Source organism: Panicum virgatum, chromosome 9K (assembly GCF_016808335.1).
Source record: "Panicum virgatum strain AP13 chromosome 9K, P.virgatum_v5, whole genome shotgun sequence".
NCBI classification, from domain to species: Eukaryota; Viridiplantae; Streptophyta; class Magnoliopsida; order Poales; family Poaceae; genus Panicum; species Panicum virgatum.
In genome coordinates, this window is record NC_053144.1 from 10033074 (window position 1) to 10050774 (window position 17701).

At 49.6% G+C, this 17701-nt stretch overlaps 2 protein-coding genes and 1 long non-coding RNA gene across 3 annotated transcripts in view; 1 reads left to right on the top strand and 2 right to left on the bottom strand.

Annotated features, from left to right (window-relative positions):
* Nucleotides 1–321: 321 nt before the first annotated feature.
* On the bottom strand, nucleotides 322–8133 carry LOC120650006. Its single transcript, XR_005665439.1, has 5 exons — nucleotides 7583–8133; nucleotides 1385–7321; nucleotides 1084–1269; nucleotides 907–966; nucleotides 322–737 (listed from the first exon to the last, which is right to left on the bottom strand). It is a non-coding gene; the product is annotated as an uncharacterized LOC120650006 (long non-coding RNA).
* Nucleotides 8134–9471: 1338 nt separating this feature from the next.
* LOC120647692 lies at nucleotides 9472–12046 on the bottom strand. The gene is made up of 5 exons (XM_039924556.1): nucleotides 11408–12046; nucleotides 11144–11202; nucleotides 10921–11046; nucleotides 9998–10133; nucleotides 9472–9897 (listed from the first exon to the last, which is right to left on the bottom strand). Exons 1-5 carry the CDS (start codon nucleotides 12044–12046, stop codon nucleotides 9532–9534), a joined length of 1326 nt encoding a protein of 441 aa, XP_039780490.1. The 3' UTR covers nucleotides 9472–9531.
* A 731-nt stretch (nucleotides 12047–12777) lies between these two features.
* LOC120647693 (probable serine/threonine protein kinase IREH1) overlaps nucleotides 12778–17701 on the top strand; it is a 38465-nt gene continuing 33541 nt past the window's right edge. Inside the window, 3 exon segments of the mRNA XM_039924557.1 lie at nucleotides 12778–13361; nucleotides 14325–14497; nucleotides 14656–14762. Of these exon segments, the coding sequence (XP_039780491.1) occupies nucleotides 13161–13361; nucleotides 14325–14497; nucleotides 14656–14762 (481 nt within the window). The 5' untranslated portion in view covers nucleotides 12778–13160.

Below are 17701 nucleotides of genomic sequence, written 5' to 3' on the forward strand. Positions count from 1 at the left end.
GGACCCCTTCAAAACAATCATCTACACATAAGGAAATACAAACCACCACACAGAACGTAGGGTATTACGCAACTCGTGGCCCGAACCTGTCTAAATCTTCGTGTTCCTTGCACCATCGAGTTCCAGAGCCGTCGATCCCTACCTACAAACCCTACTGCTAAGGGTATTCCTGAGCAGGCTTGGCGGTAAACACCGACAGTTAGTACCTCCATTCCCCGTGGAAATACGATACCCTGAATACTCACGGGTGAAGTGCTACAACGGTATCTCCGTACGCTTGCGGATTATTCTGTGAACGTTAAGAAATGCCAACATTGCCCAAAACAAGAACATCGCCTCATGTGAAATGAACGATATGAATTACAAAGAATGACTTCTCAAAGCTTGAACTGCTGTTCTGTGAAGAGCCATACAATGGGCTGAACAAAGTTGCTAAGATATGAAGAATGAAGCAGTTTGGAAATACGTTTATTCATGTTATGGTATATTTAAGTCTTAAACCTGCCCAAAACCTATTATGAAGTTATGTTCAGAAACAGGAAAGGCATATGAAAATCTCCTTCCATGCCATAGCCATGCCGAGGCTATACCCACGGCCAATATGCTTCAGACATTGGTAACCTCAATCACCAGCTGCCAATATGCTGTAGAACAAGATAACAAATCTGAATACGAGCTCCAGACTTGGGTTGCATGGACTTTATAGTCTCACCAGCCTTACCAATAACCAGACCCACCTAAAAAGGAACAAATCATAAGCAGAAAGAAAGAAAAAACATGTTGGAGCAATACTTATTAACTATATACTGAGAAATGGGCACCTGTGATTATTTCAAAACTGTGATAAATTGTAGTCTTCTCATCCTAAAGTTAAGCTTATCAAGAAAAAACAGCATGTGTACTAACCTTGTTATTAACAATTTTCATCTAGAACGTGTCGGCACCTGGCTGTGGTGCATAATATTTCTGGCCACCAGATCCAGTACCAGATGACCCAGCATCAGCCCGCAGAAGATTGGAAGATCAACAGCATATATGCAAAAAGAAATGAAGAACAAAAGCTGTGGTTGTAACAAGTAATACCTCTGCCAGAACTTCTTTGATCAGCTGCTCAGCTTTGCTTATCTGCTCATGAGTGCCTGAAAGTTCAACTGGTCTTGTCTGTGCACCTGGTTCAGCTTCATTGTCTCTTGTTACTTGAATCTTTGCTCCTGACTGAAGTTGGAGATACCTGATAGTTTCCCCAGCTTTTCTGATAATAACAACCTCCTACAGCAAGTCAACAACAGTGCCAGTTAACATGACTACTAACTTCACACTTTAGGTGACACTTTCTAACACGACTATAAATTTAGTGATTGAAAACAAATTGAACACAGCTTACCCTTCCATTTCATATTTCAATCTTTTTGCTTGTACCCTGATATCCACCATATGAAGAGTACAGAGACGCACCGCTCGGTGAAGATAACAGCGGGATAGAAGAACCACAAGAATTCAGAATTCATTTGTGGTCATCAGAATTTATGGTGCGAAAATAGCTTCTACTTACTCAACACAAGTGCAATGTGCCCTCTCTACTAGCCTGAGCAAAAAGGTTCAACAACGCAGTTTAGTTAGATTAAGTGTCACGCGCGATGCGGCGGACACGGTGGAAGAGATGCGTGAACCATCCAGCTAAGCAAAGCGTGAGTTGTAAACATGGGTGTGTGGCGGGCCACCGGCCAGTGTCTGGCCTCTGGGTATATCTACCCATGCCGTGTACAAGTCAAACAGATTTTGTATTCGCTGAGAATTAAGAGAAGATGAGACCGCGGGTCAGGGTCCTTCCCCTTCCCCAAGTATCCCCTGCTCTGCTCTACCGATTTTCCTCGTGTTCACGTCACCGGCGACCGCCGCGGCCTAGGGATACGACAGTTGGTATCAGATTCGGGCGATTCCTCGCCGCCGCTACCACCCCACCGATCGATTCTGTTCTGGTCAGCCCATTCCCTCGGCGCTCGACCTGCTCCGCCATGAATCACGCGATTCCGGCGTCCTCCGCCCCACTCTCCGATGACCGTCGCTAGCGGCCACCACAAATCGCCGGTTAGCCGTTCCGGCGCCGTCGACCACCCAAATTTCTGTGCCGCTTAGGTCTGTAGTGGAATCGATCTACCGAGGCGACGGGACTGTGTGGTCTGCATCACGGGCGCAACATCGAACGATTCGGTGTTGTGCGTGGGTTCCGTGGCGTGATTACTGTACTCCGGCGGCTTAGCAACCCTGCTCGAGCCTCGTTGAGGTGCCTCAATTCGAGTTGTGGTAGCTTTGTTTCCGGTGCGGTCACCACGGCTCCCCCTAAGCCCTCCGTGCAGACCCAAATCATCCTCGGCCGGATGGAGGAGCACATCCAGGCTGAGGACACTCACTGGGATCAGGTTATGGAGAGATTGGATCTTCTCTTCGCGCGCGTCACCGACATCGGCCGTGACCAGCAGCAGATTCGTGTTCAATTGGGTCATCACACCGAAGTGTTGCAGGGGTATGCACAAGCACAAGAGGTTCTCATGCACAAGGTGGACGCTGCAAGCCAAGATGTTGCTAAGTTGACTTCAGATTTCGTGGGTTCCGATTCGGCGAGGCAACCTCCTTCTCCGCAGCAGGATCCTTCAGGTGAGAACAATCACCAGCGCACCCAGTTTCATTTTGGCCGTTCGAATCATGATCAGTCGGGGGGGAAATCGTAATTACATCCCTAAGCTCTGGTTTCCGCGTTTTGATGGCCGTCATCCTAAAATCTGGCGTGATAAGTGCATGGATTATTTTCATATTTGCAATGTTCCTGAGTATATGTGGGTCACGACTGCTTCGTTACATCTGGATGATAATGCGGCCCAGTGGTTTCAAATGTACAAGCTACAACATGGGGGGGTTGGTACTTGGTTACAGTTTGTACAGGCAGTCGAAGATCAGTTCGGTTCAGATGATTATAGAGAAGCCCTAGATGAGTTGTTGATGCTAAAACAATGTGGCACGGTGGAAGAATATGTTACTGAGTTTGAGTCTTTGCAGTTCCAAGTCTCTATGCATAATTCTGGTTAAGGTGAATTGTTTTTTGTGGCTCAATTCATCAAAGGGTTGAGAGAGGATATTCAATCTGCTGTGTAGCTTCAGCTGCCTGATAAAGTTAACAAGGCCATTCTACTGGCTAAGATCCAACAGAAAATGATTGACGGAGGCAAATATAAAGCACAGAGATCAGTGTATCAGGGCAAACCTCAGAATTTTGGCGGGAAGTCTGATGGCAAACAACACTTGCAGACCTCTGCTTTGTGGAAAGAAAAACAGAAAGGGACTATAGAAAGGCACATGGACTATGTTTCTATTGTGCTGAAAAGTTTGAACCAGGCCATGCAAACAAATGTCCCAAACGACCCAAGCCTCAGCTCAATGCTTTGGTGGTGAATAATCTGGATGTTTAATTAACTGATGAAATATTGCACCAACTAGCTGTTGAAGATTCTTTGCAGCAGGAATTCGGTTAGTTATCACTGAATGCTCTTTCTTCTGCAGTCGGTTCTGAATGCATACAAATTCATGGACGAGTTCAGAACAAAGTGTTTCTCTTGTTGCTGGATAGTGGTAGTTCCAACAGCTTTGTCAGCTCTGCATTTGTGCACAAAGCTGGGCTATCCACTATTCCCACCAATCCACAACAAGTCAGATTGCCCAATGGGGAGGTTCTTATCTCAGATCGACTGGTTCCTTCCTTGTCTTGGTGGTGCCAGGGCCACACAATTTCTACTGATATGAGAGTCCTAGATTTGGATGTGTATGATGGCATACTGGGATATGATTGGCTTAAATTGCACAGCCCAATGACCTGTGATTGGACTAACAAGCAAATTAAGTTTCGGCAGGGATATACACTAGTTACTATTCAGGGAATGCAGTCCCCACCTTTACAACTGTCTCCATTGTCTGCAGACAAATTGGTCAAATGCTGCAAGGGCAATGATGTTTGGGCTTTTGCCATGGTGGAAGCATCAGACTCTGTCACACCTACAGAGATTTCTCCTGCTGTACAGTCATTAATGACCACCTATTCAGATTTGTTTCATGTTCCCACTACTCTTCCTCCTTCCAGAGTTCATGATCATGCCATTCCATTACTTCCTGAGGCTGTTCCTGTCAATGCTAGGCCTTACAAGTACTCTCCCACACACAAGTCTGAAATTGAGAAGCAAGTGAAGGAGTTATTGGCAGCTGGTCTGATCACTCACAGTTCTAGCCCTTTTGCCTCTCCTGTGCTTTTGGTACAAAAGAAGGATGGCAGCTGGAGATTTTGTGTGGATTATCGAAGACTCAATGATCTCACTATCAAGAACAGATTTCATATGCCTGTCATAGAGGAAATCTTGGAGGAACTATTTGGTGCCAAGTATTTTATAAAGTTGGATATGAGGGCAGGTTATCATCAGATTAGGATGGTGCCCAGTGATGAATATAAAACAGCTTTTAAAACCCATCATGGCCATTATCAGTTTAGAGTGATGCCTTTTGGTCTCACTAATGCTCTAGCTACTTTTCAGTGCCTCATGAATGATATTCTGGGTCCTTTTCTGAGAAAGTTTGTTTTAGTTTTCTTGGATGACATTCTCATTTATAGCCCTTCATTGGAGTCTCATCTGGATCATCTGACTCAAGTCTTTGACAAATTAAAGGACAATCAGTTATACCTGAAAGCTAACAAATGCTCCTTTGCTCAGCATAAACTAAAATATTTGGGCTACATTATTTCTGCTGATGGGGTGGCTACAGATCCTTCCAAAACCAGTACTATGTACAACTGGCCAACACCAACCAATTTTACAGAGCTCAGGGGATTTTTAGGCTTGACAGGTTACTACAGACGTTTTGTCAAGCATTATGGTCTGCTAGCAAAGGCACTTACCAATTTGCTGAAGTGCAAACAATTTTTGTGGACTTCTGCAGCACAGCAAGCTTTTGTCAAACTCAAGGAGGCCATGGTAACTACTCCAGTGCTGGGTTTGCCTGATTTCACCACTCCTTTCATTGTTGAAACCGATGCTTGTGATGATGGTATTGGAGCTGTTCTCATCCAGCATGGCCAGCCTTTAGCTTTCCTCAGTAAAGCTTTAGGGCCTGCCCACAAACACTTGTCCATTTATGAGAAAGAGTTTTTGGCTCTAATCATGGCTGTGGAACGTTGGCGTCCATACTTGCAGCTACAAGAGTTTCTCATCCGGACTGATCACAAAAGTTTAGCCTATCTTACTGAGCAGAATCTCCATTCTGACATGTAGCGTAAAGCTATGACTCGGTTGATGGGACTTCAGTTCAAAGTGGTGTATCGACAGGGCAAGGATAATGTAGTGGCTGATGCTCTTTCTCGTGTAGGTCACCTCATGGCACTTCAGGCTGTATCAATGGCTCAACCAGTATGGCTCCAGGAAGTCTCCAATTCATACAGAACAGACTCCATGGCTCAACAACTACTCACCCAGCTTGCTATTCACAGTCCTGATTCCTTGGGATACTCATTGCATAATGGCCTGATTCGATTCAAAGGTAAATTGTGGATTGGGAATAATTCTGCCCTGCAAACCAAGATCATTGCAGCTTTTCATGCTAGCCCTATTGGAGGACATTCTGGGATTACTGCCACATATCATCGAGTTAAGGGTCTCTTCTACTGGAAAGGGCTGAAATAGGCTGTGGAGATCTTTGTTCAACAATGTGAGATATGCCAACATGCTAAGCACACAAATGAGCACCCAGCAGGTTTACTCCAACCACTTCCAATACCTGGTGGTGCTTGGCAGGATTGGTCTATGGACTTCGTGGAAGGCCTACCTGTTGTGGAAGGTTATTCAGCCATCTTAGTGGTGGTAGATCGACTGACCAAGTATGCTCACTTCTTGCCGCTCAAACATCCCTATACTACCCAGTCTGTTGCCAAGTTGCTGCTCGATCAAGTCATCCGATTACATGGGTTTCCTACTACCATTGTCAGTGATCGTGATAAGATCTTCTTGAGTTCATTCTGGCGGGAACTGTTCAAGTTGCATGGGACTCAGTTGTTGATGAGTACAGCTTATCCCCCACAAACTGACGGGCAAACGGAGCGGGTGAATCAGTGCCTCGAAATGTTTCTACGCTGCGCAGTGTATGATCAACCTAAGCAATGGAAAACTTGGCTACCTTTAGCAGAACTATGGTATAACTCCTCATATCACTCTGCTATTGGTTATTCACCATTCAAGGCACTCTACGGTCATGAACCGGCTATGCCTACTGTCCCACCTGAAGCTTCAGACGCTTCTCCTCAAGTTGCTGAGTTGATCACAAATCGTGCAGACCATCTACTCATGTTGAAGGAACATTTGGCCAAGGCTCAACACCGCATGAAGACTTATGCTGACAGAAACCGAGTTGAACGTCAGTATCAAGTCGGTGAGCAAGTGCTGCTGAAACTCCAGCCCTATGCTCAGACGTCAGTGGCTAATCGTCCGTTCCCTAAGCTGGCCTTCAAATACTTTGGACCCTATGCTGTTACTGAGAAGATCGGCACCGTGGCTTATCGTTTAGCATTACCTGTGGATTCAAAAATCCATGATGTCTTTCATGTCTCCCAGTTGAAACCATTTACTGCTAACTATTCTCTAGTTTACTCAGATGTTACCAAGATTGTCCACCTCGACACGGTCACACTCCAACCAGAGAAGATTCTTGAACGTCGCTTGGTCAAGAAGGGAAATGCTGCAATTCCTTAGGTGCGTGTCAACTGATCTCATCTGCCTGTCGATTCAGCAACTTGGGAAGATTTTCATGTGCTCCGTCAACAATTTCCGGCATCTCCTGCTTGTGGACAAGCAGCACCTCTAGCGGGGGGAAGTGTCACGCGCGATGCGGCGGACACGGTGGAAGAGATGCGTGAACCATCCAGCTAAGCAAAGCGTGAGTTGTAAACATGGGTGTGTGGCAGGCCACCGGCCAGTGTCTGGCCTCTGGGTATATCTACCCATGCCGTGTACAAGTCAAACAGATTTTGTATTTGCTGAGAATTAAGAGAAGACAAGACCGGGGGTCAGGGTCCTTCCCCTTCCCCAAGTATCCCTGCTCTACTCTACCGATTTTCCTCGTGTTCACGTCGCCGGCGACCGCCGCGGCCTAGGGATACGACATTAAGCCTCTACTCTTCCACCACCAATCTACTGTATTGCAACGTGAAGCTGCAGAGCCACGAAGGATACCCCGTGGTTACTTGCAGCTCGTGTCGTTATAAGATGGCGAATTGGTGATGACGTAAAAGTGCCTGCAAAAATAATTTTGATAACATTAGCGGCTGCTACCTACTATTGCGTCAATAGGAATACCAATAGCACACAGGTTAAATTAACCAAGAAGCAGATTTGCGCATCACAACAGCACACGCTCATGATCTGTCGATCCAGCCCCCAAATCGAAGCATAAAACAACCCAAAATCAACGTCATGGAAGCGGCCATAAATCGTGAGCACAAACAGATCTCTGCAATCAAGAATGGGCTTAGCGAGAAATCAATCCAGTGACTCACCATCACCAGCAGATCGAGGACGAGAAGCCGAGCTCCCCACCGCCGATGTAGATCGAGGACGAGAAGCCGAGCCCCCCACCGCCAATGCAGCCACCTCTACCACAACGGAAAGATCGCGCGATTGGTTTTGTCGACAGCGGGGCGTCGGCGTGGAGGCGGCGATGAATGCGACGACGACGGTGATGGCGAGGGCCCGGGGGGCGACGGATGTCGCGGGGGAGGCGGCGGCGGTGGCCTGGACGCAGCGTGCGGCGTCCGCCCGGAGACCGCGCGGACGAACGCGACGGCGACGGCGACGGCGACGGTGATGGTGAGGTCCCGGGGGGAGGCGACAACAGATGTCCCTAGAGCCCGCGCAGACGAACGCGACAGCGACGGTGACGGCGATGGTGAGGTCCCGGGGGAGGCGACGACGAATGTCGCGGGGGAGGCGGCGGCGGCGGCGTGCGGGGGGCGCGGGCTGCGGTGGCGGCGGCGTGTAGGCGTGTGGGCATGCTTGAGAGCTGGCGCACGGGAGAAGGGGGGCCAGGGGCGTGTGGGCAAGATTAGCGGTGGACGAATCACGACCATCGGAGGCTTAACCAAAATTGAGGAGGGGAGGATGTAAAAAAAACGTCACCCTTAACCTCTTTTTAGTAGTAGAGAAGTCACGATCAGAACGCTGCCGAATCATATAGGCAAAATTAGATTCATTCAACTAAAAGAACTAAACTTTAGATATATATACCATCAAAAGATCTCACTATAGATACTTCCTCCATACTCGAAAAGAATGTCATTTGGACAGCGACACGGTCTCCAAAATTTAACTTTGATTTCTTATTTTTATAAAAATATTTATCGCAAAGTTATATATTTATATTTTTATGAAAGTATTTTTCAAGATAAATCTATTCATATGGTTTTTGTATTTTGAAACTCAACAGCTTGAAAATTATTTACGATTTATATTTTCAATGTTTGATCAAAATCTTGTCCAAAACGATATTTATTTATTTTCGAGTATAGAGAGAGTATATCATCAAAAGATTGAACGTTATAGCTATTTAACATTCTGCTGGTACCTTCTGCCATTAGTTCAATCGTTACTCCGTTTGGTCACCGCCGATTCCGTCGTGCCATGGCGACGGCCGGCCGTCCTCGCGCGCTGCTCACCGTCATTGAGCCCTGCGAGCCCGAGCACGCCCAATAACTCCACCCGGCATCTTCTCCCCGGCGTCCATCCCCCCCCCCCCCCCCCCCCCCCCTCCCTCTCTCTCTCTCCCTGCTTCTTCTTCCTCGAGCAGAGCCGCCCGAGCTCGAGTAGCTTGCCACTACCGGCCAAACTTCTATGGGGTTCAGTGGTATGTTAATGAATTGGTCGATTACCAAAACTAGACTTTCTCAATTTAGAGACTGGAGAGAGAAGAGGGGAAAGCTCGCAACATAGTCGTCATCCATTCCTATTTTCCCATTCGAACCCCAAAAAAAACGCGGACAGGGTGGCAAGAGCGATGGGGGCTAATCTCCCTCCCGTTGGGCGTGATGGTGCACAGGAGGATTTTCATGGTGCAGCCGTGCAGGTTAAGGTAAGCTCTCTGCCAGGACTTCAGAGGGATAATTTAAGCCTTCAAGGAATCAGGATCAGCTATATGGTGCTTGGAAAAAAAACAAACATGGACAAATATGAAATCCTCTATTCAGATTATTGTTAGTCAGTCATGCTTCACCGCTTAATTTTTAGTGATATGGGCACTGGATAGGAATTAAAATTAGTTGTCATCCAAATTACTCATGAGAGCTAGGAAGATAGCAAATGGGCTTCCATGCCTGAACAGCAACTGATTTTGGCTCAAAGACTAATTTGCACTGAACTGAACTAGTATAACCTAATCATGACAAGTGCCTCCAATAAAATTGGCCGATTACATATTGGAGGTGGCAGTACTTGTAGGCAAGATGCAATAGTCTTATTTACAACGAAAAGGCAGATAATTCATAAGGATGTTACACAGTATTTCACCATTGCCATGTCCTAGGTCATCGTCATGTTCATGATCATCCAGGAAAGCCGCTACAAGCTCATCCCACTCAGATGGTTCACTCCTCGGTGACGATGAGGCGCTGCATGACGTTGTTGAGGTCCTAGGGCTATCAAAGTCCAATGACGACGACACGGAATTGTCTTGCAAAGTCTCTTCCTCAAGAGACAACAGATGCTCAATACTATGAAGGCCAATCGTTCCCTCCTCAACGTCGACAGACTGAACCTCCTGTGCTCTTAGCATCTTCTGTTGCACTGGAGGAGATGTCGACTCTTCTTCTTGCTCCATCAACTGATGACAGTCAAAACAGATGAAGTAATGTCACAATTTACATGATCACAAACAGATATAAATGGTAGACCGGAGACATGCAAGCATGATATGAACTCACATCTAAAGCCTTCTGAGCCTCTCTTTCGATCCAAATAATTCCATGGTCGGTGGCAGCATTGCATGACAGAACAACATGCTCGAATCTGCCCACTGTTGGAACTGCTGTTCGGACCTCTGGAGGAAATCTTCCGCATCTGCATAAAAAAAAACACATTGCTGCAATGCTAAATAGCAAGACTCCATAATTCAAATTTTAAGAACCAGATGTTATGGATTTTGCTTTTCCGCAGAAACTGGAGAAACCTGTTTAACAGGTGGTTTGGTTTCAAATTCTTGCAGGAAATTAGGAGAAACATTTTCTTTACTAGCATGAAAATCAACCAAAATGTTGGTTTTCATGGGAAGGGATCCCCTCATGAGAATCATTTCCCCCTCTCACATTGCACAAAGTGACCCTCTTTCTCTATAGAAATGTACCAGGAAGAAACAGATCCAGACACATAAATTGGAGAATCCAGAACCGTACCGTGGACAAATGATGCCCAAATTACATCACAGGTGCAAATTCAGAAGGTATATGTTAGTTTTTTTTAGGAAAACTACGGCGGGGCAAGGAGACAGCCTGAGCTTTGTATTATGCGAGATTGTTGCATAGGAGTACAAGATTTGTGGGGGGGAGAGAGAGAGAGAGAGAGAGAGAGAGAGAGAGAGAGAGAGAGAGAGAGAGAGAGAGAGAGAGAGGCCTAGGATATATAATAGTGCTCGCCCACCAGAGCAGAGCAGCGGCATCAGAAGGTATATAATAGTTCAGAAGCTTGTTAAAAAAATCCTATGCAGAGTAGAGAGGTGTACAACTGTGCAAGTAACGAATCAGAGAGGCCGTTAGGTAATAGGTATATGCCCCATTAGTCCACTACGATATCATCCGGTGACCCCGTTTTATCCAAGCGACGCTAGCAGATTTAGAGACAATGGAGATACCTGCAATTCTTTCGTTCCACGATATGGAACACCGTGCCAGGAGCGTAGAGTTTAGATGGATCCTTGAGCTTCCCTTCTGAGACAAAGGTGTCTCTCATGCAAACGAAACATAGCAGACACGGCAAGCTGCAAAACGGAAAAGGAAATGAACGAGCCAAACTATCAGGAACTAAGCATGATTACTCAGAACATGGCTTTTTGAAAGGCGTCTGAGCAAGCTTACCAGAAAATGGATCCAAAAATGTGCTGCAGGGGCGCCGGAGTCCTGGGCAAGAAATCATCCTGCAGAGGTTCCACAAATGCGCATGATCAGGGCGATCATGGATGCCAAAATAACAAGCAATATCTATTGTATTTGCATGAGTTTTGATACTGCAACTTCAAGACTTCAAAAGTTCGCTAGTGTCATTGTTCAAAAGAAATGGATACCTGAGAGGAACAAAGAAGCATTAAGAGGCAGCAATCTGAGCACTCTCAGCGGACTTGCCTGCAGCACGACGGAGTGGACGACGTCGGCGTACTCGACGGCAAGCCCGAGCGACATGCACCGCGGCGGCGCCATGGCGGAGCACCTCACGTCTTCGCGGCGGAGCCTGAGCCTCCCGAGCCAGCACCTCACCGCCACGACGGCCGCCAGCGCGGCCACGCCCGCGCCGAGCGAGTGGCCCACGAACACGAGCCTGCACCGTCCGGGCCCGGCCTCCGCCACCATCCGCCGCAGCGCGGGGCCCTCGCGGTCGAGCAGCCACACGGCGGCGCGGAGCAGGCCGCGGTGCGCGTGCCCTCCCGCGAAGGGCTCGGGCCCGCCGGCGTCGAGGAGGAGGCGATAGTCCTCGGGCCGCGCGAGGCCGAGGCCACGAACGGCGAGCACGACCTCCCCACGGGCGCGGTCGTGGTGGAGCCGGTACGGCGGGCAGAGCGGCGACGGCGGCGGCACGTCGCCCGCGCCGCCGTCGTCGTAGGCGGCGAGCGCGACGCGGCAGGCGCGCGGGACGGGCTCGAAGGAGGCGCGCGAGGCCGCGGGCCACGACGCGCTGTCGTCGGCGCCCGAGAGGGAGAGGCGGCGGGCCGCCCACCGCGCGCAGGCGAGGGAGAGCGCGTACTCGGCGGCGCAGGAGAAGGCCATGGCGTGCTCGCGGCGCGCGCGTGGAAGCGGGACTCGACGGGCATGGGCATCCTTGGCTTGGGGTGCAAGAATTAAGGGAGGGGGCAAGGCGTTCTCGAAGGCAATGGGGAGTTGATTTCGACAACGCGGCAACGAAGGCGGCGAAGTTATGCACGTGTGAGAGTTCGAAAATTCGAACTTCTAGATCGGAGAAATCAAAGATCAAAACAATTCTTAATTCATCAACCGGGAATCTTTGACCGTTGCAGACCAGGAATCGGGCGACCCACCGGAAACTCCCACCACTGGCCCACTGCCAGTCGCCGCGACCGTGTCGTCGTCGTCGCCCGTCGGTCGTCGCTGGGGCTGAATCGGGTCAAGGCGAGACAGCGAGTGCAGAGCCTCGCCGCCGCGCTCGGGACTGGGGAGCAGTGGCCTCTCGCGCGGTTGGGCGAAGGAGGAGCCGTCGGCCGGCGGCGGCGGGAGCTCGTGGCCGTGGTCAGATTCGAGTAGCGGTCTCTCGTTGGAAGGGGAATTTGGCGCCTGGGGGCCGAGCAGCTGTTGCGGGGTCCGACAGGAACCAGCGTCGCAGTAAAAGGTGGCGATCCTATTCCTGTTCTTTTTTTTTTTGTAAATTTGTTCAGGTTTAATACGCTTTTTTTTTCACGCCGTAGTAGGTGATGCTTACACATGTCTGCGTTAACATCTTGTTCGGCAGTGCGCATTTGAGATCCCTGCGAGACACCGAAGGAACCCGAGTCTCTTCACTTTGAAACAAAAATGCAGGCTCCCGGTGCGCCAGGAAATGGAGCCCCTGCAGGCTACCAGACACTGGTCTGATGATGAGTCGGACCAGCCAAATGTTTGCGAAGAGGGTTCAATAATGTGCCGCATATGCGAAGAGTAGGTCCCTACACATTGGGTGGAGGATCACTCAAGGGTTTGTGCAGTTGCTGATAGGTGCGACCAGAAAGGTTTTAGCATTGATGAGCGTCTAATAAGAGTTGCAGAAACACTAGAAAAGATGGTAGAGTCGTATTCGCTTGACGACCATCCAAGCGCTGTTGGCCGCAATGGTGAAAACGTTTCAAGCATCACTGAAGAGTCCAATTGATCTAGAAGAGGATATGCTAATATGCCTGACTGTATCCAAGAGACTGATAACACTACTTCATACGATGACATAATAAATCGTCCTCCAGTGACATGTGAGACTCCTAGATCATCTGCCGGAAGTATGACTCCTAGATCTCCATTGGCAACTCCAAGGTCGAATCACATCGACATGCTTTCAGCTGACAAAAGTGCAAATAATAAGAGTGATGATCTTCTGCAGGTCAGACATTTATACGACTCCCACAATTATGCTTGTATATTTTTCTCCTCTGTTAATCGATCATTTTGTCATAAACTTGTGACTTAATAATTTTTTTTGCATCGGTATAGCGTAAATCTAGTAGCCATAATAAAAATTTTGCAGACATGTGATTCTCTTTGTCTATCATTTATGGCAATGTGGAAATCAATTATTCAGTGCAACTGTATTAAATCGACCACTGAAAAATATGAGGATATATCTGGAGGTGCTTCAGAAATTTTGAAAGCAATTAATCGGTTTATCCTATTAAAACACGTGATGTTGAATTTCAAATTAGAACTACATGATATCCACAATTTAGATGCCACTTCTGTGCTTTATTAGTATGCCTATGTGCAACTTTGTTAATTTTGATAGACTTGTAAGTTTAGAGGCCATACAAAGGAGCAGACCATAAATATAGTTCTAGGTATAAGGTTTGGAAAGAAAAGAATTCCTTCATCATCTCACTTATTAAGCCTTACCTTCTGCATAGCAAGGATGTTGGGCATGCCTGGATAATGTAGAGCAGGCTCTGGCCACCAACTTATTGAATCTTAGGTCATCTTATCCACCTTGATACTTAGGAAAGCTAATTACTGTTAGGTCAAAATAACTTCAAATGGCAACTGCTGCCTTATGAGTTATGACTGAAGTCTGGATTTGGGCCATGGAGGGATGGTAAAATTTATGGGGATCCACCCCTTGCTATGAAGTTTCATGAACTTATCTCTTGTAAATTATTACTCTGATATCAGGTTACCTAGAGGTTTTCATTCTTGAAGTCCCAGTAGCCCCTTTGTTGCCTGCTGTGAAAGTTATTTTTGGGTACTGAATCACTGATGATGTTTTATACTAGATAGTTCACTACATCTTCAACTCTGGGCATCTAGTTCTTGACAGTAGCTATAACGAGTTAGTGACTTCCTCCTTTCTGTTCAGATTGTCGAACTAGCTGATCTTGCACGACACATCTCGAATATGTCTCTGGATGAAGAAGGTGCATTATCCAAAATGGTTACCTGCATGAAAGATATGCAAGAAAATATCAACCATAGGGAGCATCACTCACTCACGGTGCAAGCATTTGGTGCACGTATAGTAAAACTACACCGGTAAGAGCTCGCAGATTTAAGCACCGAATTGGCCTTTTATTTCCAGTTTGTTTACCAGAAATTGTAAGGAAAAAAGATCTTATTTTAGACCACTTCATTTTAGCTGCTTTTAATTTTTTAGCATGCTAAGTTTTGTGCAATTTGTCATTTTCCTGAAGGGAGAAATACCAGCATCTCTATGATTCTGTTAATATGAAAAAGGTTGACTCGGCAAGTAGTACCATGACAAAACAAGATGATGTTGTCCATAGCTTACAAGCAAGTCTTACCAATCCAATTAAGGGCCATCCTTGATAGAAGGAATAATTGATGTATTCCTCCAACCCTAGAAGGGTGGGTATATATAGTATCTACACATGGGCCTCTAGATAGGCCTCTATACACATGGGCTCAATATACTCCAACACCCCCCGTAGTCTGAACTACCGACGCAGCGGTGTTCAAGACTGGACAACAAGAAAGCTAACACCCCCCGCAGTCTGAACAACCGACGTAGCGGTGTTCAATACTGGACAAGATGAGAGTACAAGTAGAGTACAAAGGGCTAAAACCCCCCGCAGCTACAACTAGCCACCGGCTACGTTGAGGCTGGATCAAAACTCCGAGAAGGTAGACGAGGGCAGCCCCTTGGTGAAGATGTCAGCAAACTGGGAGGTAGTCGGGACATGGAGTACCCGAACATCGCCGATGGCGACTCTGTCGCGCACGAAGTGTAGGTCGATCTCCACGTGCTTCGTCCCCTGATGCTGGACGGGGTTGGTGGAGAGATATACGGCGCTGACGTTGTCGCAGTAGACGAGCGTGCTCTTGGCGAGCGGGCTGTGGAGCTCCGCCAAGAGCTGTCGTAGCCAGGACGCCTCCGCCACGCCGTTAGCGACAGCCCGGTACTCCGCCTCGGCACTGAAGCGGGAGACAACCGGCTGCCGCTTGGACGACCAGGAGACCAGGTTGCCGCCCAGGAAGACGGCGTAGCCGGAAGTGGAGCGACGAGTGTCTGGGCAGCCAGCCTTGTCAGCGTCGGTGTAGACCACCAGCTCAGCAGAAGACGAGCGGTGAAGCACCAGGCCGAGGTCCACAGTGCCACGGACGTACCGGAGGAGACGCTTCAGCGCAACAAGGTGTGACTCCCTGGGATCATGCATATGGAGACAGACCTGCTGAACAGCGTAGGAGAGGTCCGGCCTAGTGAAGGTGAGGTACTGCAAAGCGCCGGCCAGACTCCGGTAGGCAGTAGGATCAGCTACCGGATCACCCAGATCAGCAGACAGTTTCGCCTGAGTGTCGACAGGAGTGGAGCAGGGCTTGCAATCAGTCATCCCAGCCCGCTTCAAGATATCGAGGGCATACTGCCGCTGGTGAAGGAGAAGACCAGACGGGCGAGGCTCAACAGTGACGCCCAAGAAGTGGTGGAGCTGACCAAGATCCTTCATAGCGAACTCCTGCTATAGAGAGGAGATGACACTCTGAAGTAACTGCTGACTGGATGCTGTGAGCACAATGTCGTCGACGTATAGCAGCAGATAGGCAGTCTCATCCCCACGGCGGTAGACGAAGAGAGACGTGTCAGACTTGGCCTCGGTGAACCCCAATGTCAGCAAGAACGTGGCGAACCGAGAGTACCAAGCCCGAGGAGCCTGCTTCAGACCATAAAGAGACTTGTTGAGCCGGCAGACCATATCCGGACGACTCGAGTCCACAAATCCCGCTGGCTGAGAGCACTAGACAGTCTCTAACAAGGTGCCGTGAAGAAACGCATTCTTCACGTCCAGCTGGTGCATTGGCCAAGAGCGCGAGAGCGCAAGTGAGAGGACCGTGTGCACCGTAGCGGGCTTCACGACCGGTCTGATGGTCTCATCATAGTTCACACCAGACCGCTGAGTGAACCCCCGGAGAACCCAGTGAGCCTTGTAGCGCTCCAGTGTGCCATCAGCCCGACGCTTATGCGTCCAGATCCACTTGCCAGTCACCACATTGCAACCAGACAGACGCGGCACGAGGTCCCACGTCTGGTTGGCAAGAAGAGCCGTGTACTCCTCTTCCATCGCGCGACGCCAGTGAGGATCCGCCAAGGCGTCGCAGACAGAGGAGGGTACCGGAGAGACCCGCGGCTCTCCCTCGGTGGCGGAGAGAGTCGCGGCCTGAGATGCCATCTGCCGAGTCACCTTGGGATGGATATGCCGAGGATCCCGATGGATGACTGGCGGGTGGTACACCTCCGGCTCGGCTCGAGAGGGAGCCGGAGGAGGCGGTGGCGGCGACGGCTCCGGTGTCGGCATCGCAGGAGCCTCCGGAGCAGGAGGCGGCGCCAGTGTCGACGACGGTACACCTGCACCGGCTCAGCGTACCGCTGCGGTGTCGGGGTCGGCGCCGAGCGACGCCGGTACACCTGCACCGGCTGAGCGTACCGCGCAGGTGCAGGTGAAGGCACCGGGGCCGCGCGTGGCGCAGTGGGAGACACCGGGTCCGCGCGCTGCACGACCGGAGGTCCGGGGACCGCGCGTGGCGCGACCGCGGGCACCGGGGCCGCGCTCGGCGCAGCAGGGATCACCGGAAACGGTGCCGGCGTGCCGGGAAAACCTGCAGGAAAAGGACAGACAGGTAACGGTGGCTGAACCACCGGGTCAGTCGGAAACATAGACTCCCGCTCGGGGTCAGGAGAAGGTGTAGAGGAGGTAGAGTAGGGGAAATCCGACTCGTCAAAGACAACGTGTCGGGAGATCAGAACGCGGCGAGTGGTGAGGTCAAAACATCGGTACCCCTTGTGGTCAGTGGAGTAGCCGAGGAACACACAACGAGTCGAGCGGGGCGCCAGCTTGTGAGAAGCGGTGGCGGAGGTGTTAGGGTAACACGCACACTCGAAGACCCGAATGTGGTCGTAGCGAGGAGGGGTACCGAAAAGAGCGTGGTGTGGAGTGAGAGCAGAAGAAGCAGTGGACGGAAGGCGGTTGAGCAGGTAGGTGGCGGTATGGAGGCTCTCAGCCCAGAAGCGCGGGGGGAGAGAAGCCTGGATCAGAAGGGTGCGCACGACGTCGTTCGTCGTGCGAATCATCCGCTCAGCCTTGTCGTTCTGAGGAGAGGTATACGGACAAGACATACGCAGCTAAACACCCCGAGACAGGAAGAAAGACCGGGAGGTGGAGTTATCGAACTCCCGCCCGTTGTCACACTGGACGGCCTTAACGGTGAGGCCGAACTGAGTGGACA

What these genes read in the sequence shown, in the direction of transcription:
- LOC120647692 (XM_039924556.1), bottom strand. Translation starts at nt 12,046, where the DNA reads ATGGCCTTCTCCTGCGCCGCCGAGTACGCGCTCTCCCTCGCCTGCGCG. An exon ending in TCCACTCCGTCGTGCTGCAG is followed by an intron (nt 11,203 to 11,407) that starts GCAAGTCCGCTG and finishes GAACCTCTGCAG; the next exon opens with GATGATTTCTTGCCCAGGAC. An exon ending in ATTTTTGGATCCATTTTCTG is followed by an intron (nt 11,047 to 11,143) that starts GTAAGCTTGCTC and finishes TCCGTTTTGCAG; the next exon opens with CTTGCCGTGTCTGCTATGTT.